This window comes from Scyliorhinus torazame, chromosome 18 (assembly GCF_047496885.1).
Source record: "Scyliorhinus torazame isolate Kashiwa2021f chromosome 18, sScyTor2.1, whole genome shotgun sequence".
Lineage (NCBI taxonomy): Eukaryota > Metazoa > Chordata > Chondrichthyes > Carcharhiniformes > Scyliorhinidae > Scyliorhinus > Scyliorhinus torazame.
This window is the reverse complement of record NC_092724.1, coordinates 55,668,952-55,690,282: the sequence shown is the minus strand read 5'-3', so window position 1 is coordinate 55,690,282 and position 21,331 is coordinate 55,668,952. Positions and strand designations below refer to the sequence as shown.

The window sequence follows — 21,331 nt, the reverse complement described above, 5'->3', positions numbered from 1 at the left end:
TGAAGGATTTTGGCGAGCGGGGCTCCTCAGTGCAGGAAACGGGACTAAGTGTGGTCTTGGCAGTGCGTTCCCCGCTGAACCCTCGTATCTGACCAGACTCACGTTAGATAGCGTTGTGTTTCTTGGCGCTGAGTGCCGGGAAACATGCGGCTAAATGCGCTCTCAATGGGACATAGTTCCCATTTGGTTCAATTACGGCCTTAATGTCTTTGGTCATGTTTTTCGCAAATTAAAACTGTTGAGCAATGGACCAGTTTACCATCATAGATGGATTTATTCTAAATTACTCGTCTAAATGTCATCTTTATTATTAGAAATGCAGAGCTTTTTTTTATTGTTGGAAATTGTGAACTGTTAAGGGGAGAAGAAAAGACTGCAGTTGGTGCCATCAGGTATAATGGCCAAAGAGAATATTCCACTGTTACAAATATTTATCTACTTCAAGGTTTCTGCCTTGGATATGCCCTGTGACAAAACATTCCATCTTCCAGCAACTCTCTATGCAAATAAATTTCTCCCTTGTTCTCTGAATTGTAAATTGATCACTTGTCACTAACGTACTCTATCATTTTAAGTCCTGTTTTAAATCTCATCCTTCTTTTTGTCTGCCACATCTGAGGGTGCTTCCTGCATTCTCTTTATTGCAAGGTAATAAACACGATGCATTCCATATGTCTAAAAACTCGGGATGGGGGGGGGGGGTAGTCAAGAAAATCACCACATTTGTGACTTTGCCAGATTTACTACTCGATCTCTTTTGGCATTGCTAATGGAGCGTTTGAAACCCAATATGGCCTTCACCAATTTACCAGCTAAGCTCCGTGCACGACAGCTTGGGAGTTACCATATAGGTCCTTTTTCAGGTTTAGTATCTTTCATGCTTGTCCAAACAGAAAAATGTGAATATACAGGGCTTTGAAAAAAACTAGCTGTTCCCAACAACAGAATTTGATTGGAAACATTGGTCTTTACGTAAAGCAAAGTTAGGGGGTGGAGACATAATTGTCCAAGGATAGAATCAGAGAATTTACAGTGCAGAAGGAGGCCATTCTGCCCATCGAGCCCTTGAAAGAGCACCCTACTTAAATCCGCACCTCTACCCTATCCCCGTAACCCAGTAATCCCACCTAACCCAAGGGGCAATTTAGGGTGGCCAATCCACTTAACTACATCTTTGGACTGTAGGAGGAAACAGGACCACCCAGAGGAAACCCATGCAGAAACAGAGAGAAAGTGCAAACTCCACAGTCACCTGAGGCTGGAATTGAACCCGGGTCCCTGGAGCTGTGAGGCAGCAGTGCTAACCACCGTGCCACCCATACTGAGATACAATCTTGTTCTAATTAAAGTTTTTTTTAAAAAAAATATTTTATTGAAATTTTTCAAACAGATATTTTCCGTTTTTACAACTTAATAAAGGAATATACATTAAACGTTATTTAAATAATATATTAAACTAACAACAAATGAAAACAGAGATAAACCAAAAAGCAAAGATCAACAACTGGCAAAAACACGGAATAATACCCCCCCCCCCGCCCCCCCCTCCCCGGGTTGCTGCTGCTGTCTTTTCTGTTTTTCCATTATCGTTCCGCGAGATAGTCAAGGAACGGTTGCCACCGCCTGGTGAACCCCTGAGCCGATCCTCTTAACGCATATTTTATTCGTTCCAGTCTTATGAACCCTGCCATGTCGTTTATCCAGGTCTCCACGCCCGGGGGCTTCGCTTCCTTCCACATAAGTAGAATCCTTCACCGGGCTACTAGGGACGCAAAGGCCAAGACGTCGGCCTCTTTTGCCTCCTGCACTCCCGGTTCTTCTGCAACCCCAAATATAGCTAACCCCCAGCCTGGTTTGACCTGGACCCCCACCACCTTTGAAATCACTCTTGCCACACCCTCCCAGAACTCATGCAGTGTCGGACATGACCAGAACATGTGAGTGTGGTTCGCCGGGCTTCCTGAGCACCTTCCACATCTATCCTCCACCCCGAAAAACCTGCTCAGTCTTGCTCCCGTCATATGCGCTCTGTGTAGAACCTTAAATTGAATCAGGCTAAGCCTGGCACACGAGGACGAAGAATTTACCCTACTTAGGGCATTTGCCCACAGCCCCTCCTCGATCTCTCCCCCCAGCACCTCTTCCCATTTTCCCTTCAGCTCCTCTACCATCGCCTCCCCCTCGTCTCTCATCTCCCTGTATATTTCGGACACTTTACCTTCTCCAACCCACGCCCCCGAAATCACTCTATCCTGGATCCCTTGCGTTGGGAGCTGCGGAAATTCCCTCACCTGTTGCCTCGTAAATGCCCTCACTTGCATGTATCGGAACGCATTCCCTGGTGGCAGCTTATATTTTTCTTCCAATGCTCCCAGACTCGCAAACGTCCCGTCTACAAACAGTGTCCTTCAGCTTCCTAATTCCTACTCGCTGCCAACATTGAAATCCCCCATCTATCCTCCCCGGGACGAACCTGTGGTTATTCCTTATCGGGGACCACACCGAGACACCCGTCACTCCCCTGTGTCGTCTCCACTGCCCCCAGATCTTCAAGGTCGCCACCACCACTGGGTTTGTGATGTACCTTTTCGGAGAGAACGGCAGCGGCACCGTCACCAGCGCTTTTAGACTCGTTCCCTTACAGGACGCCATCTCCAACTTTTTCCATGCCGCACCTTCTTCTTCCCTCATCCACTTACAGACCATCGACACATTAGCGGCCCAATAGTAGTCACTCAGACTCAGCAGTGCCAATCCCCCTCTGTTCCTACTGCGCTGCAGGAACCCCCTCTTTACCCTCGGGGTCTTTCCCGCCCACACAAAGCCCATAATACTCCTGTCTATTCTTTTGAAAAAGGCCTTTGTAATCAGGATGGGGAGGCACTGAAACACGAAAAGAAACCTCGGGAGGACCACCATTTTAACCGCCTGTACTCTGCCCGTCAATGACAGGGGCACCATATCTCACCTCTTAAAGTCCTCCTCCATCTGCTCTACCAATCGCGTCAGGTTAAGTGTATGTAGGGTTCCCCAGTTCCTGGCCACCTGAATCCCCAGGTATCGAAAGTTCCTTGCCACTCTCCTCAGCGGCAGAGCATCTATCCCCCTGCCCTGTTCCCCGGGATGTATCACAAAAAGCTCACTCTTTCCCATATTTAATTTGTATCCCGAGAACTCTCCAAACTCCCTGAGTATCTGCATTACCTCTGGCATCCCCTCTACCGGGTCCGCCACATATAGCAGTGAGTCATCTGCATATAGTGACACTCTATGTTCCTCTCCCCCTCTAAGCACCCCCCTCCACCTCTTAGAGTCCCTCAGCGCTATGGCCAATGGTTCAATTGCCAACGCGAACAATAACGGGGACAGGGGGCACCCTTGTCTTGTACCCCTATGTAATCGAAAGTATCCCGATCTTTGCCTGTTTGTAACGACGCTTACCACCGGGGCCCCGTACAAGAGTCTAACCCATCTAATGAACCCCTCCCCGAACCCAAATCTCTTCAGCACCTCCCACAGATAATCCCACTCCACCCTATCGAATGCCTTCTCTGCATCCATCGCCACCACTATCTCAGCCTCCCCCTCCGGTGGGGGCATCATCATCACCCCCAGCAGCCTTCGTACATTGGCATTCAATTGTCTCCCCTTTACAAACCCTGTCTGGTCGTCATGTACCACCCCTGGGACACAATCCTCTATCCTTGTCGCCATCACTTTGGCCAGCAGTTTGGCGTCTACGTTTAGGAGGGAGATGGGCCTGTATGACCCGCATGCAGCGGGTCTTTGTCTCGTTTCAGAATTAGCGATATCATCGCCTCCGACATTGTCGGGGGTAATATCCCCCTTTCCTTAGCCTCATTAAAGGTTCTCGCCAAGAGCGGGGCCAGCAGGTCCATATACTTCCTATAAAATTCCACCGGGAACCCGTCTGGTCCCGGGGCCTTCCCTGCTTGCATGTTCCCTATTCCTTTAATCACCTCATCCACCTCAATCTGCGCCCCCAGACCTGCCACGTCCTGCCCCTCCACCCTCGGGAACTCTAGCTGATCCAAAAAGTATATCATTCCTTCTTTCCCCTCCGGGGGTTGGGACTTGTACAGCCTCTCATAAAATGTCTTGAACACCTCGTTCACTTTCCCTATTCTCTGCTGCACCTTTCCCGTTTCATCCCTAACTCCTCCGATCTCTCTCGCCGCTCCCCTCTTCCGAAGATGTTGGGCCAGCAGCCGGCTCGCCTTTTCCCCATATTCATACTGTATCCCCTGTGCCTTCCTCCACTGTGTCTCTGCCTCTCCCGTGGTCAGCAGGTCAAACTCCATCTGTAATCTTCGTCTCTCCCTGTATAGCCCTTCGTCTGGGGCCTCCGCATACTTCTTATCCACCCTCAAAATTTCCCCCACTAATCTCTCTCTTTCTTTACACTCTTGTTTCCCCTTGTGGGCTCTGATGGAAATCAGCTCTCCTCTAACCACCACCTTCAGCGCTTCCCATACTACCCCCACCTGCACCTCCCCATCATCATTGACCTCCAGGTATCTTTCGATACATCCCCTCACCCTTCCGCATACCCCCTCGTCCGCCAGTAGTCCCATGTCCAATCGCCAGAGTGGGTGCTGCTCCCTTTCCTCTCCCAGTTCCAGATCCACCCAATGCGGGGCGTGGTCTGACACGGCTATAGCCGAGTACTCCGTTCCTGCCACCTTTGGGATCCGTGCCCTTCCCAAAACAAAAAAGTCTATCCGGGAGTATACCTTATGGACGTGGGAGAAGAAGGAAAACTCTTTACCCATCGGTCTGGCGAATCTCCACGGATCTACTCCCCCCATTTGTTCCATAAATCCCTTAAGCACCTTGGCCGCTGCCGGCCTTCTCCCGGTCCTGGATCTGGACCTGTGTTGAAGTCCCCCCCCCCCAATTAACAAGTTTCCCACTTCCAGGTCCGGGATACGTCCCAGCATTCGCTTCCAGGTCCGGGATACGTCCCAGCATTCGCTTCATGAATCCCGCACCATCCCAGTTCGGGGCATATACGTTCACCAGCACAACCGCCTCACCCTGCAATCTTCCACTAACCATCACATATCTGCCCCCACTATCCACCACTATGGTCTTTGCTTCGAACGAAACACGTTTCCTCACCAGTATTGCCACCCCTCTGTTCTTCGCGTCCAACCCTGAGTGGAATACCTGTCCCACCCATCCTTTCCTCAGTCTAACCTGATCCGCCAACTTCAGGTGCTTCTCCTGGAGCATAACTACGTCCGCCTTCAGTCTCTTTAAGTGCGCAAACACCCTTGCCCTCTTAATCGGCCCGTTTAAACCTCTCATGTTCCACGTGATCAGCCGAATTGGGGGGCCATTTACCCCCCCCCCCTCGTCGACTAGCCATCCCCTTTTTTAAGCCATCTCCTCACCCAGGTCTCACGCACCCGTCTGTCCCCCAGATGGTGCCCTCGTCTCGTGTCAGCTCCCCCTTACCCTCAGCAGCAGCAACCCAGTTAATCCCCCCCCCCCGCTAGATCCCCCTCTAGCTTGATTACTCCCCCCATATTGCTTCCGGAAGTCAGCTAACTCTGGCTGACCTCGGCTTCCCCCGTTCATTCTTTGACCTCCCTGCGTGTGAGGCTCCCTTCCTTCCTGCACCCCTTTTCCCGCTATAATTTCCATAGCGCGGGAAAATACCTGCGCTTTCCTCTCGGCCCCGCCCCTAATGGCGCAGTTCCCTCATTCCCCTTCCCTGTCCCCTTTTCCACCGGCGCCCACATTTCTTCGTGTCCCCCCCCCCATCGGGGGGAGAAATATTCCCCGTCCAACATTATTATACAGTAGCCCTCCCTCTCCCCACTTTACATTTCCGTGCCACCACCTCGCTACTTCCCTCCGGACATCAATTTCTCAAGTCTAGTCCAATTTCTCATCCTGAATAAATGTCCATGCCTCCTCCACCGTCTCGAAGTGGTGGTGTTTGCCCTGATGCGTGACCCACAGTCTCGGTTGAAACTCGCCCTCCTTCTCGCCACCTCCGCACTCCAGGCTTGATACACGCATATCAATGCGTTCTCCCATTTGCTACTCCTTGTCTTCTTAGCCCAGCTCAGGACCATCTCTCTGTCTCTGTCGCGATGGAACTTCACCACCATTGCTCTTGGTGTTTCCCCTGCCTTTGGTCTCACGAGGACCCGGTACGCTCCCTCCACTTCCAGGGGGCCCGTTGGGGCCTCAGCTCCCATTAGAGTATGGAGCATCGTACTCACATACGCCCCAGCATCAGCTCCCTCTGTTCCTTACGGGAGACCTAAAATCCATAAGTTCTTCCTCCCCGAGCTGTTCTCCAGGGCTTCCAGCCTTTCTATGCACCTCTTATGTAGTGCCGCGTGTATCTCCGTTTTTATCACCAGGCCCTGTACCTCATCTTCGTTCTCGGCTGCCTTTGCCTTCACTCCACGGAGCTCCATCGCCTGGACCTTTTGTGTTTCCTTTAGTCCCTCGATTGCCAGTAACATCGGCCCCAGCACCTCTTTCTTGAGCTCCTCCACACATCGTTGGAGGAACTCCTGCTGTTCCGGGCCCCATACCATCTGGGCTCCCTCGGCCGCCATCTTGCTTCTCCCTTCTCTTCTCTGCCACTGCTCCAAAGGATCCTCCGTAATCTGGCCGCTACTGCCGCTCCTTTCCATCCACCCCCGGGGGGACTACTTCCTTTGTCACCTCACAGTGGGTTTAACCAAAAAAAGTTCCCGTTGGGGCTCCCGATAAGAGCCCAAATGTCCGTTGAAACGGGAGGTGCCGAAACGTGCGGCTTAGCGATGCATCGCCACAACCGGAAGTCAATTAAAGTTATACATTGCCCTCAATTGTATAACACTCTATTTTACAATTACTTCTAATTAATATAATCTTGGGTCAGTGGTAGCACTCAGCCAGCAGGTCATTGATTCAAAACCCTTACTCTCGGGACTTGTACACATAATCCAGGCTTGTGCTCAGTGTAGTAAAGAGAAACACGGGGGGGCGGGATTTTCCGCTCCCAGGACTAAGTGCCCGCGCCGTCGTGAACGCCGGTGAAGGAGCCCCACCCACAGGCCGCGCCCCCAGCGTTCCCGCAGAGTTCCCATCAGCAGCGACCAGGGGTGGGCGGCGCCGGCGGGAACCTGCCGTGTCGTAGTGGCCGGAGAATCCAGGCCGGAGAATCGGCGCTCGCCGTTTGTGACGATTCTCCAAGCGGCCCAGCGCGAATCGCTTGTTTCGGGGGGGGAGGGGGGGATGGGAGGATCGCGTGCGGGAGTCGGGGCAGTGTGGCGCGATTCGCGCGACACCCTGCCGATTCTCCCACCCGGCGTGGGGGATGAGAATCCCGCCCAACGTGCATTGTTTGTAGATGATGCACTAAACCTGCATGTCCGTTTAGGGGGACAAAAAAGATCTGTGTCTTGGACAACATTTATCCTTCAAACAACATCTCCAAAAGCAGATTAACTGGTTATTTATCTTATTGCTGTCGAGGGACCTTATTGCCACAAGTGCTCAGGGAGCAGTGGTACACAAGTATTTTGTTGGCTCTGAAGCATTGCGATACCCTGAGGATGTGAAGGACACTGTGGGCACAATTCTTCCAAAACATTTCAAAGTGTGATTTTGGGCGAGTTTGGTGGGGTGTTTCCCACTTGCCTTTTGGGTGTGGTAAAACCTGGTTCACCCTCACTTAGTAATTTTTTGTGGACTTGGAGTGTTTCTCCCCATTCTGGCCCACACTTGGAAATTGTTTCAGCAGTGGGGAGCTGAACCTGCCAGCAAGACTTGCTCCTCAGAGATCCATATGCCATTTTGAAAGGGTGTCCAATCTCTATGTGAGCTTGAGCACCCTTCACACCTCTCCACCCACAGGCAATGCCACCTCTCTGCATCCCCCCCCCCCCCCCAAGTGAGGACGCATGCTCTGGGGTCACTGAGGGCCCACCCCCTTTCAGGCCCCCACACTCCCACACATCCTTTTTAGGATCCCCCTTTCAGCCCCAAACCTTTATGAAGCCCCTTCATACATTCTTTACTCCCCCACCCTTCATACCTCCGCTTTCATGGGTATGCCCCCCCCCCTCAAGCCCTGACCCTTGGCAGTGCCAACCTGGCTCCCCGACACTGCCAGCCTGGCAACCGTAGAGTATTCCCAGCACCCTGGCAGTCCAAATGGACACCCTATCAATGCCAGGTTGGCACTGCCAGGAGGAGTGACGGGGTACTTCCCTGCCTTGTCCCCAACAACCCGAGGAGTTCCAATGGCCTCCAAGACCCCCGGAGTGACCGTCACACTTGGTCTCCGCCTGCAAAACGTGCAGTTTCTGTGAAATCTAATAATTGTGTTACCTCCTACACATTAGCAACAAGGACCCATCTTGTTAGCCATAAAGGTGATCTGGTCTTACTCTCTAGACAATGTGAATACCTAGTTCCAATTCACATGCAAGGAGAAGTTAGTCCTTGTTCAACTGTTCTGAAAATCAGAACGTTTTGTTATGGGTTAGAGTTTTGAGAACCCCAGAGTGTAGCATGGAGTTCAACTAACCCACAACTTTTAATAGATTGTGGTGTGGGGAGCACACGGCACACTCTACAGGTGTGATACAGCATAAATAGACAAATGGTTTTTAAAACAAAACAATGTTTATTCTATGAACTATGGCCAGATTAATCGGAACGCAGCCATTTTACGTGGCTACAGTGGGTAGTCCATATCTAGTAAAGAATTTAAGTAACGCCTCCACAATCATTTTAGCTGTAATATTATGTACTGGAATGGTCTCTGGAAACCTAGTAGACACATCCATTATCGTCAAAAGATATTGATTCCCACTTTTTGTTTTAGGAAGCGGTCCTACGCAATCAATTAGGACCCTTGTAAAAGGTTCCTCAAATGCTGGAATGGGTATTAAGGGTGCTAGTTTTATCACTGCTTGAGGTTTCCCTATCACTTGACATGTGTGACATGATTGACAAAATTTAACTACATCTTTATGTAGTCTAGGCCAATAAAAATGTTTCTGGATTTTAGCTTGAGTTTTCCTTATCCCCATGTAATGACCTCCAATTGGCATTATTGGTTGGCCAATTGGAGTATGAGCTCCCTCAATGATAGCTCATTTAGGGGCCCCATATAAATACTGGTGTGGTGACAGTAGGTACATCAGGAATCAAATTTTTAAACTCCTCCAAAAGTATAATTTCTCTGAGAGCTTCATACATTTGGTCTATTTTCAAAGCCCTTATCCACCTATCCAAATTACTCTGTTTGAGCCTTTCAAACTCCATGTATGTTTGATCAAATTCTTTCCTTAAATTTCGAAACCTTTGTCTGTAAGCTTCAGGCACCAGCTCATATGCACCTAAGGTGGATTTTTTCACCTCTTCATACGTTTCAGATACCTCCCCCGGCAGCGATGCAAACACTTCACTAGCTCTACCTACCAGCTTTGTTTGAATCAGTAATACCCACATGTCCTGTGGCCATTTCATTTGTTTAGCTACCTTCTCAAATGAAATGAAAAAGGCTTCTACCTCCCTTTCATCAAACCTTGGTAATGCTTGGACATGTTTAAATAGATCCCCACCACGTCTTCGACTATGACGCTCTGTCTCACTATCCTCATCAATCTCATCCAACTGTACGTTTCCCTTTACGTCTGCCAACTTTAACTGACTGTCATGTTTCATGGCCATTTTTCGAAGTTCAATCTCTCTCTCTTTATCTTTTTCCCTGATCTGTATCTCCCTTTCTATTCCTTTGTGTTCTGCTAGGGCTATTCTTTTTCTTTTTGTTCCGCCAGGGCTATTCTTTCTTTTTCTCTCCTTGCATATTCAAGCTGCTTTAATTCTTTTTCATGTTCAAGTTGCTTTAATTCTTTTTCATGTTCAAGTTGCTTAATCTGCAACTGGAGTTTTCCCATTTCTAATGAGTCAGAATGTATCTCAGGCAAATGTAAATGCTCAGCTACCGCGGTAAGTACCTCATCATTTTGCATTTTGCCAGGCAATGTTAACTGCAAAATCCTTTTTTTATTAAATAAATTTAGAGTACCCAATTCATTTTTCCAATTAAGGGGCAATTTGGCGTGTTCAATCCACCTACATTGCACATCTTTGGGTTGTGGGAGCAAAACCCACGCAAACACGGGGAGAATGTGCAAACTCCACACACAGTGACCCCGAGCCAGGACCGAACCTGGGACCTCGGCGCCGTGAGACTGCAGCGCTACCACTGCGCCACCGTGCTGCCTTTTTGCCAAATCTAACATACTGCTTTTAGTCTGTCAGTAAGGTACTGCGTGTTACCGTGTCCACCCCCAAAAACCTCTGAGCCTCTGAAAGAGCCATTGTCCACAACACACTCCCCATGGTCAAGGGGAAGGGGAAAGGGTGGGTGAGGTCAGGGGGTAGGGTGGCAGGTGGGTGAGGTGGCAAGGAATAGGATGGCACTGTCGGCAGAATCATGGGGAGAAGGGCAGGAGGAGTCTGATGGTGGGGTTAGTCATGTCATGTTGGGGGATGGGGGGTCAGGGTGAAGTTGGGTGGTGAGATTAAATCAGATTGGGTTGGAGGGATATCCGGGATCAAGACTCGTGGGGTGAGTCGATGGTGTCATTGTAAGCAATTGATGGGGTCAATTATAGTTAGACTAGGATTTTTCTGTCCAACATTTTCTAACTATCCAGGTAAGTGTGCCAGAACTGTTTGAAGTCTCCAACTCTAATTCACAGTTGGAAACCTTTTCAGAGGATCCTGAGGAGCATGGGAGTTCTCTATCAGAAACTCAAACATCCTGAGCAATTCCCACAGAGTTGGTGCATTCCAAGGATTCCAATCCGTATCTGTGGGGGTTGCTGCTGCTGGAGCACACCTGGTCTCTGATGATCCAGAGACCAGAATATGCGGCCATATGATTAAGGCCCTTTTGCTCAAGCGGACAAAAAAATCTTAAGGGGTTTCTCCAAAAGAACAAAGAATTCTTCTGGTGTCATGGGCCAACAACATCACTAAACAGCCGATCGTGCCATTAACTTGGTTATTTGTTGCAAGTTAACCAGCATATTTACCTACCAAGCACAATGATTTGAGTTTAAGTAATTCACGGTCTGCGTGTTAGGGATAACTTGTGCATGTGGGAAAAAAAATTGTTTGTTTTCTTTTGCTATTTCTATTTCACATCTTTAAAATCTTGAAGTGTTGTTAATCCTGTTCCTCTTCATCCTTTTCAAAGTTTCATAAAAGCTGTTCAAAGCTTCAAGAGTAAGATGAAAGTGGATTTTACACCAATCCTTCTTATTTGTATCTCATGGAATCGACTAATCTTTTGAACAATAGTCCGTACTGCTTCAAAAGCGCAGAAATAAAATCATGGACCAGAGCATTCAAAAACTTAGCCGATCTTTTCAGTTGATGTATGAAACCTGCTTTGTGTTTCTGTTTTCTATTAAAAATGATCACATTTCAATATGTCGAGCCACACATCCTCTTTCTGCTCAACAAATATTGGATGTACAAAGGTGCAGTTTGTTAAATATCAGCTAATATATCCTTTCCTGTGTCACCCACCCGACCCCCCAAATCTATCCTCTACCTGGCCCTCTTTTAATCTGAAATTAAAAGATTTTTATTCCAGAGTCAAATCAAGGCATGAGAGTGCAGGGTTTGTGTCAAAATGTGTGAGCGACTCTGGTCTGGTGTGGGCCTCTTCAGGTTGCAGCTTTGTTTAATCTTGTTGGCTTGGTTGGATGCTGACTTCAGCCGTGCATTCTGGACTTTAATTCATTATCTGTCTCTGTATTTGTGTTGTTTTGCGAGGAGGGGGAGGTTCTTTTTTTTTGATTTGATTTGATTTATTATTGTCACATGTATTAGTATACAGTGAAAAATATTGTTCAGGTTGAGGAGAGAACAGAAATGTTACCCAATGTGATATTCTACAAGCAAAGTAATTGGAGAGCTATTATTAGAATTTCCAGATAAAAGGTGTTTTAATCAGCTGGCAAAATCTCAGACTGTCATTGAACAGCTGGATTTCAAAGGGAAGCTCAGCTCAATTTTGGAAGTAAATTCCCATAATTGTCTTCACTGCTTTAAAAAAAAAAAAATTCCAATTAGGGTCAAATTAGCGTGGCCAATTCACCTACCCTGCACATCTTTTGAGTTGTGGGAGTGAGACCCATGCAGACACGGGGAGAATGTGCAAACTCCACACGGACAGTGGAACCCGGGTCCTCGGCGCCGTGAGGTAGTAGTGCTAACCACTGTGCATTGTGCCGCCCTAATATGATTTGATGTTAATGCAATTTGAATCCGCATCAACCTCCTGATGGAAGCAAAGTTTTAAATCCTGTTCTGAAAATGATTCTCCAAGTGGAAAGTCCAGGATATCCAGCAATTGGGTTTGACCCTTTGGATGCTGAAGACAACAAAAGATCTCAAAAGTTGTGTCTAGTAGCAGTGGCTAGTGATGTGGGCCTGAATATGTGGGATTGGAATGGGTCTATTAGTTAATATATTGGGATTATAGCAATTTAGGAAACATGTGATAACAGATTTTATTTACGTTCCCTGTACTGATATTGGGATTGAAGTACAATTGTAGTCATAGACAGATGGTGCCTTTTGGTGCATCATTCACATTTACAGTAACAGCATTGAAACTTGACAAAAGTTACCCTCTTGAGATCCTATTCTATAGTACGGCCTGACCAGTTTAAAGTTATTTCATGGTAATATTCCTGTTAACGGACTCAGATTATGTTGAATTAAGAGAAAGGAAGCAGAGAAGTACTTTAGTGCTTACAAGTTCATGAAAATAAAGCCAAAAGATATATTCTTACATGCCTCTCCTTTTGTCTTTATCAGAAATGTGTCTACTGCAGGAAAAGAGTGGAGAGTGTCTCAGGGGCCTGTATCCAGTGTTCATATGAGCATTGTTCAACGTCATTTCATGTGACATGTGCTCATGCTGCGGGGGTTGTAATGGAACCAGACGATTGGCCATATGTTGTGTCCATCATCTGCTTCAAGCACAAAACAACCAGTCAGAATGTAAGTATATAAGCATTAATTACATTGGGCCAATGATGGTGGCGGAACAGTTGCTGAGCTGGTAACTTGCCATGTCTGTCTTACTCGATGGATTAAGGTGTTTGGCACTAAATGTATTTCAAAATGCACCTGCTGGATTGATTCACAAGGTAACTGTTTCACCCTCATCACTGCTTTATGATTTCTAGATCGAGAACAGCCTGCATGGATAAACCTTATCTCCTTCCATATTACCAAACTGTTAAATGATTCCATGGTTTTTAACTTCACAAATTGAAATTGCAATTCCACATAGTGTTCACTCATGAAGAAAATCATGACTGTCCTAAACTTATCTTCAACCAATTTAAGCATTTGTCACCTTATCAATAATAGAGTTACGTTTGTTTTTTCTGTGCCACTTACTAACTTAAATGACTCCAATATTACTGCTCAATATTTACCAATTCTTTCCAGTTCGTTAAAGATTACAAATTTTCATTTATACTCCTTAAAGCTGTAGATTTTTTTTCCGGGAGGCACGGTGGCACAGTGGTTAGCACTGCTGTCCCATGGCGCCAAGAACCCGGGTTCGATCCCGGCCCCAGGTCACTGTCCATGTGGAGTTTACACATTCTCCTCGTGGTTGCATGGGTCTCACCCACACAACCCAAAGATGTGCAGGGTAGGTGGATTGACCACGGCAAATTGTCCCCTAATTGGAGAAAAACATAATTGAGTACTCTAAATTTATTTTTAACAAGCTGTAGAGTGTTAAAACTTGTTTGATTTTTGACACTCGAACAGCTGATCTTTTGGTCGCTCCCTAGAAACTGGTGGACAGTCTGTCTCCTCTAATGGCGAAAGATGCACAGGCAGTGGGGACTATCTAAGCTAGGGTTAAAAAATAAAATCTATTTAGCCTGCAAAAGAACGCACGGAGGGGAAAATCAAACAAATCTCTTTTGTACATATTGTACACGATGTACCAAAGAGAGGAGCGCATGACATTTTATATCAAATGGGTTGTTGACTTGTGCATGTCCCTGAGCCTCTGCCTATCTGTAATTAATCCTCGAATCATCTATTCAGTTCCATCAACTGAAAGTGAAATAACCAATTGCCCTTGAAATTAATGTATAAAACCTCTACCCCTCATTATTTAAAATTTTAAATCTAAGATTCTAGTAAGTAAAAGTAGGTTGTTGATATTTCAACTTTTACAATTTCCTTGAGTTAATTGTTAGTACTATAATGCAGTAATTAATTAATCCCCAATCACTAGTGTCTCAGATCAACCTAATCGGGTCCAGTTCTCCTGTTCTTTTACTCATTTTTAAAAAAATGCAATTCTGAAACCACAGCATGGACTGGGATAAACCTAAATCACTTAACTCCATTCATAGGGGTTGATTGATTGCATATTTGTTTACTGTTTTCTCAATGCACTTGCAAGCCCACCACAAATGTGGGGAGCACATTAATTCCAGTCGTTCATGTATAGCAGGACTATTTGGAAGACAGCAGTGGGCCATACTGAAATATGTGCATGAGTAGATTATCACATCAAATAGACTACCCAGGTGAACAGACAGAATGAAAGGTTTGGGAATTTAAAATGAGGGATGACTGATATCACAGGATGAAAATTATAGGTTTGTTCCAGCTCACGTTGAGGAATCAGAATATGAAAATTGCTGTTTTTTTATTTCTTTCTTTCAAAAAGTACAGAAATATTTCACATGGAATATTGTACATCAGTATTAGAAAAGGGATATTTTGGCTATAACCTGTACGTGGAGTGAACCCAAAATCTGAGTCCCTTTGGACTGCTGGCAAGTACACAGTACTTCGTAGCCCCAGGCTGGTTTTTGAGCTGATTTGACTAATGCTGTATTCAGAGGTGTTTGAGCAAATCTCTATATACATGTGTGGTAGTATGCATTAGGGGTCATGTGGGACTGTGAAGCCGTGATGTCATTGGCTGACAGATCCCGGGTCCTGGTTGGCTGTTGACCTCTAGCTCCGCCCTGAAGGCGGAGTATAAGAACCAGGCGTTCTCCCCCACAGGCCAGTCTGTTACTGAACTGCGGGGAACAAGTCACGCTTAATAAAGCCTCATCGACTTCATCTCTATTCGTCTCTCGTGAGTCTTTGTGCGCTACAACATGCACCGCAGTTTTAAGACTTTTATTAAAGCTATACAACCATAATAAATATTGGTACACTGTGCTAATCGGATACTTTAATATTTTCTTGGAAAATATAATTTAGGTACAATTATAACACAATGTGAGCTGAACATGGAGATTTAAAGTGCACCAATATATAAAGCATGTAAACTTTGCACACGTCATTGTGTTGCTGCATATTCTTCAGAAGCATAGTGCAGTTCAGTCAGTTCGAAATAATTTTTAAAAATTATTTTACAGGACGAGGGCATCACTGGCCAGGCCAGCATTTTTGTTGCCCATCCCTAATTGCCCATGAGAAGGTGGGATTGAGCTGTCTCCTTGAACCGCTGCAGTCCATGTAGTATAGGTACACCCACACTGCTGTTAGGGAGGGAGTTCCAGGATTTCAGTGACAGTGAAGGCATGACAATGTCATTCCAAGTCAGGGTGGATTGGAGTCATATGGCTTAGAGGGGAACTTGCAAGTGGTGGTGTTCCCGTACATCTGCTGCCCTTGTCCTTTGGTAGAGACCACAGGTTTGGTCGTGCTGATAAAGGACCTTCGTGAATTTTTAAAATTTGTTCCTGGGATGTGGGCGTCACTGGCTGGGTCAGCATTGTTTGCCCAGCCCTAAGGGCATTTAAGAGTCAACCACATTGCTGTGGGTCTGGAGTCGCTTGTAGAGTAGATCAGATAAGGATGACTAATTTCCTTCCCTAAAATACAAAAGTGAACCAGATGGGCTTTTGCGACAATCAACAATGGTTCATGGTCATCTTCAGACTTTTTAATTCCAGATTTTTCTTGAATTTAAATTTCACTATTTGCCCTGGTGGGATTCAAACCCGGATTGTCAATGGATTATTTATCCAGTGACAATACCACTACACCACTGCAATGCACCTTGAAGATGGTAAACACTGCTGCAACCATGCTTCGGTGGAGAGAAGGTGAGGGATGGGGTGCCAATCGAGCTACTTTGACCTGGATGGCGTTGAGCTTCTTGAGTCTTGGAGCTGCATTTATCCAGCAAGTAGAGAATATTCCATCATGTTCTTGACTTGTACCTTGTATGTATGGTGGACAGGCTTTGGAGAGTCACGAGAGTCACATGCTTTATATATCGGTGCACTTTAAATTACCATGTTCAGCTCACAATGTGTTACGATTTTACCTAAATCTGCACCGATCCTCCGAAAGAGCACTCTACCTAGGCCCCAGTCCCATCCCTGGAACCCCATTACCCCACCTAAACTTTGGATACTAAGGGGCAATTTAGCATGGCCAATCCACCTAACCTGCTCACCTTTGGACTGTGAGGAAAGCCAGAGCACCCGGAGAAAACCCGCGCATACACAGGGAGAACGTGCAGACTCCGCACAGTGACCCAAGCCAAGAATCGAACCTGGCGCTGTGAAGCAACAGTGCTAACCACTGTGCTACCATGCCGCCCAATGAAGTAGAACAAGTAGGAGAATATTTGGGAAGCAGTAACCACAACATAATGCAATTTAGTCTAAGAATAGAAAGAGAAAAAGATAAGTTGAGGACAAGAACACATGACTGGATAAAAGCAAAATCATAGAGAGATTAAAAAGGATCATAGGATGGACGAATTGCCAGGTAGAATAACAGTGGGAATAATTAAATAGGAGATAGAAATTAACCAAATGCCAGTCAGAAAAACGGGAGTTTAACGAAGGTTGGTATTTCATTGAATAGCGAAATTAGATCAAATTTGAAACTGAAAAATAACATTTAGTGCTTGCAGTGCAAATATTTAAAATAATCAAACAGGACACATATAAAGAATATACATATATATAGGGAATGTATATGTGGGCTGGAAGACTGGCTTGGAGTGGAAAATTCAGTTTGGAGGTTCCTTTTTAACTGGTTGTACATCATTTCAGCTAGCCAAACATCTGAATTATCATAAAGGACAATTGAATGTTTACAAAGAACAAAGAAAAGTACAGCACAGGAACAGGCCCTTCGGCCCTCCAAGCCTGTGCCGACCTTGCTGCCCGTCTAAACTAAAATCTTCTGCACTTCCGGGGTCCGTATCCCTCTATTCCCATCCTATTTATGTATTTGTCAAGATGCCCTTTAAATGTCACTATCAGGACGTCACAATTCAGGATTAGTTATAACTTTATGTTTTTCTTAACTGCTTTGTTTTGTGCAAGCAATTCAATTTTTCTGTGCAGTATAATCCTCTTTAGCTGCTTTAAGAACTTTGTTGAGGTTATGTTGATGTCCAGCTGAGAAAGCTTGATATTCTCTTTTACAATAAAATTCTGCTGTTTATGGGGGTTATGTTCCTGCAAGTGGCAAAATTACAAGCATACTTAAGTCAATTAGATAGGTTAACAACCATAAGAACTAGGAGCAGGAGTAGGCCATCTGGACCCTTGGGCCTTATCCGCCATTTAGTAAGATCATAGCTGATCTTTTTGTAAATTCAGCTTCACTTACCCGCCTGCTCACCATAACCCTTAATTCCTTTACTGTTCAAAACTCTCTCTTTGCCGAAAAGCATTCAACGAGGTAACCTCAACTGCTTCACTGGGCAGGGAATTCCACAGATTCACAACCCTTTGGGTGAAGAAGTTCCTCCTCAACTCAGTCCTAAATTTGCTCCCTGTTAATTGAGACTATGCCTCCTAGTTCTAGCGTCACCCGCCAGTGGGAACGACCTCCCTGCTTCTATCTTATCTATTCCTTCATAATTTTATATATTTCTATAAGATCCCCCCCTCGTTCTTTTAAATTCCAATGAGTATAGTCCCAGTCTGCTCAGTCTCTCCTGACGAGCCAATTCTCTCAACTCTAGAATCAACCTAGTGAATCTCCTCTGCACCCCCTCCAGTGCCAGTACATCCTTTCTCAAGTAAGTAGGCCAAAACTGTGCACAGGTTACAGCCATCTTAAAATTTTACATGAAGAATCTAAGGCAATAAAACTACTCTTTTTTAAAAATATAAATTTAGTGTACCCAATTCATTTTTTCCAATTAAGGGGCAATTTAGCCTGACCAATCCACCTAGCCTGCACATCTTTGGGCTGTGGGGCCGAAACCCACGCAAACACGGGGAGAATGTGCAAACTCCACACGGACAGTGACCCAGAGCCGAGATCGAACCTGAGACCTCAGCGCCGTGAGGCAGCAGGGCTAACCCACAATAAAATTACTCTTAATAAATTTAGAGAGAAATCTATTAGTGAAATTGTTAACTAAAACAGGAAAAATTAGTAAAATTTATCACAATTGCAGCACTTCAGAGTGGAGTTCGACTGTGATTAGGAAGTTAATCGCAGCAACAGGAACAAACACCAGCATCAGACGATGTATGTGCAGTGTGCAATTTCTATTACAGGAAATGCATCATGGACACCTTCCTATTTTTATCTTTATTTAGGTTTTTAAATTATTTTTGGTATTTTCGAAAGATTTATATTTATTTTTAAAACTGGATAAGTGAGCAGTTGGGACTGCAATGCGTGAACTGATGTACAAAGTCCTTTGCGCGGATAAGCAAAGAGGAAGCCGCAAACAGCAGGACTCGACTGTATTTAGTTCTTGCATTTTCTTGCGTTTTAGTCTTTTAGCCTCCCACTGTTCAAGCTTTGATTGAATCATTTCTAGCAAGGGCAGTTGCTTCATTGGTTGGAAATTTTAATTTATGTTCAAGAACATCTATCTTTTCTCACAGCCCTATAATGTCAGCACTGGATTCAGCTTTTCCACTCTCCTTCAAAGTTCGTCATTAGCTTTAGGAATTGTTGCCATCTGCTTTGCCTCATCATGATCACACTTTTTCTGCATTTTTAATTCAGGCGATTTTAAAGATTTTCCAACTGCCATTAAATTTTCCTTTGCAGCTTGATGGTCCAATGTCACTTCTAAATTAGCAGGCTGAGTTAATTGGGCACGATCCAACAGCCACGTTGTGCCACAAAACCAGCTCATCGTGGCGCAGCGTGGCCGTGAAAGCCGGGAACCCTGCTCCCAGGATCGACCCGGCTCACCACGCCTCGCAAGATCCAACGCGATCTCATGAGACTTTGTGATGTAAATCCTGTCCATCGTGGGCAGGATCATTTTTTGGCAAATCTGCATGTTAGAGCGAGGCAATAAGCTTCACTCTAATGTGCAGAGTCCTGAAATTCCTGAGGCTTTGGGATTCATCCCCTTCACCTCGGAGACCTCGGGTGAGCACTGTTCAACACTGGTCCCCACAAATGGGGACCAGACGGAAAAGCACTCTTGAGGGTCTGTCAAGGAATAGGACGCCATCAGCTGGATGCCCTTTGGGTGTGTTGTGCCCTGGCACTGCTGTTGCCAGCCTGGCACTCTGGCAGTTGACCTGGCAGTTGACCTGGCACCCAGTTGGCAGTGCCAGGTTGGCACAGGCACTGCGAGGGTGCCAGGTTGGCACTTTTTGCACTTGTGCAATCGAGCCAGGGTGCCCAGCTTGGGTGTTTTGGGGATCTGGGGGACCGTCCCATAGTACGTTTGGGTTGAGAGGGAGGTTGGGCGCATTTCGGGGTCCTCGAAGATCAGGGCGCCATTTGGTGTCCTGATCTCTCGCTATGCTGGGAATTTCCGCCGAGCAGAGCTCCTCAGTGCTCCAAACGGGGCTATGTGCAGCCTCGGCCACTTGTTCTCCTTCAGGTCCCTAATACAATGCGAGTTAAAACTTCCAGTTGCAGCTATGCGGAGCTAAGTCGCACATTCAGCAGCTCCCGCTAAAAACAGACTTTTGGGCTCTTTTTAGGGTCCCCAGCGGAACTTTTTCGACGTTTCCCGGTGTGGGAAGGAGATTGCAATAGTTCCCCGACAGTGTATGGCTTGGACCAGGAGCGGGGCGACTAAAAAAGTGGTGGTGAACCCAAAGAAGGTGCGAGGGAAGAAGAGCAAAATGGCGGCGGGTGGGCGCAGGAGCAGCAGGAGGTTATCCAGCGCTGCTGCAGGGAGATTAAAGCGGACCTGCTGGAGCCGATGAAGGCTTCTATCGACAAGCTGCTGGAGACCCAGATGGCCCAGGGGGTGGCGATCTGCGAGGTCCGACAAAAGGTCTCCGACAATGATGGCGAGATCTTAGGCCTTGCGGAAAAGGTGGAGGCGCACGAGGCGCTCCACAAGAAATGGCAGGAACGGTTCGAGGAGATGGAGAATCGGTCGAGGCGGAAGAATTTGCAGATTCTGGGCCTCCTGGAGGGGCCGGACGTGGGGGCCTATGTGGTAACCATGCTAAACTCGCTGATGGGAGCGGGGTCCTTCCAGGGGCCCCTGGAGCTGGAAAGGGCACATAGAGTGCTGGCGAGGAGGCCCAAGGCTAAGGAGCCGCCGCGGGTGGTGCTGATGCGGTTTCATTGATTCGTTGATCGGGAGTGCGTGCCCAGGTGGGCCAAGAAAGAGAGGAGCAGCAGGTGGGAGAACGCGGAGGTTCGAATATAGCAGGACTGGAGTGTGGAGATGGCGAAGAAGAGGGCCGGGTACAATCGGGCGAAGGCGGTGCTGCATAGAAAGGGGGTGAAGTTTGGCATGCTGCAGCCAGCGCGACTGTGGGGCTCCATTATTTTGAGTCTCCAGAGGAGGCGTGGGCCTTTGTTCAGGCCGAGAAACTGGACACAAACTGAGGGTCGGGATGGGTGGTCGGGGATTGCTGTTGGGGTGTTATACTTTGAGGGGGGTTCTTTGCTCTTATTTCTGTTTGGTTCGATGAGGGTGGTTAGGGTGGGTTGGGCACTGTTTTGGTTGGGTCTGTAGGGTCGGCTCTTGGAGGGGGGTAAGTAAATGGAGTAGGGGTGGATGGCCGGTAGGGGGGATGGGGCCCCGCGGGGGAGGGGGAGGCCCCAGTCGGGGGTGAGGGGACTGGGCGTGTAAAAGGAGCGGCGACAGAGGTGGCAAGGCCGGCCAGGTGGAAAGCGCGGGCTTTTTCCCACACTGGAGGGGCGAGGCCAGGACGAGGACGTGAGTGTTGTTTCCCGCGCTTGGGATGGAAGGGGGAGGCGGAGAGCCTGTGGATGGGTAATGGAGGAGGAGGGTATGTCTAGGAATCTATAATTTATGGGATCTTAACCTGTCGAACTACGCCAA

The 21,331-nt window shown here is 46.9% G+C and overlaps 1 protein-coding gene across 3 annotated transcripts in view; it reads left to right on the top strand.

Moving 5' to 3' along the window:
• The window catches only part of kdm4b (lysine (K)-specific demethylase 4B), a 1,116,292-nt gene that overhangs the window by 1,070,210 nt on the left and 24,751 nt on the right, over window positions 1–21,331 (top strand). For all 3 annotated transcript variants that reach the window (XM_072482756.1, XM_072482755.1, XM_072482757.1), the window contains one exon: window positions 12,886–13,071. In XM_072482756.1, coding sequence (XP_072338857.1) covers window positions 12,886–13,071 — 186 coding nt within the window. The remainder of the gene's footprint in view (window positions 1–12,885; window positions 13,072–21,331) is intronic.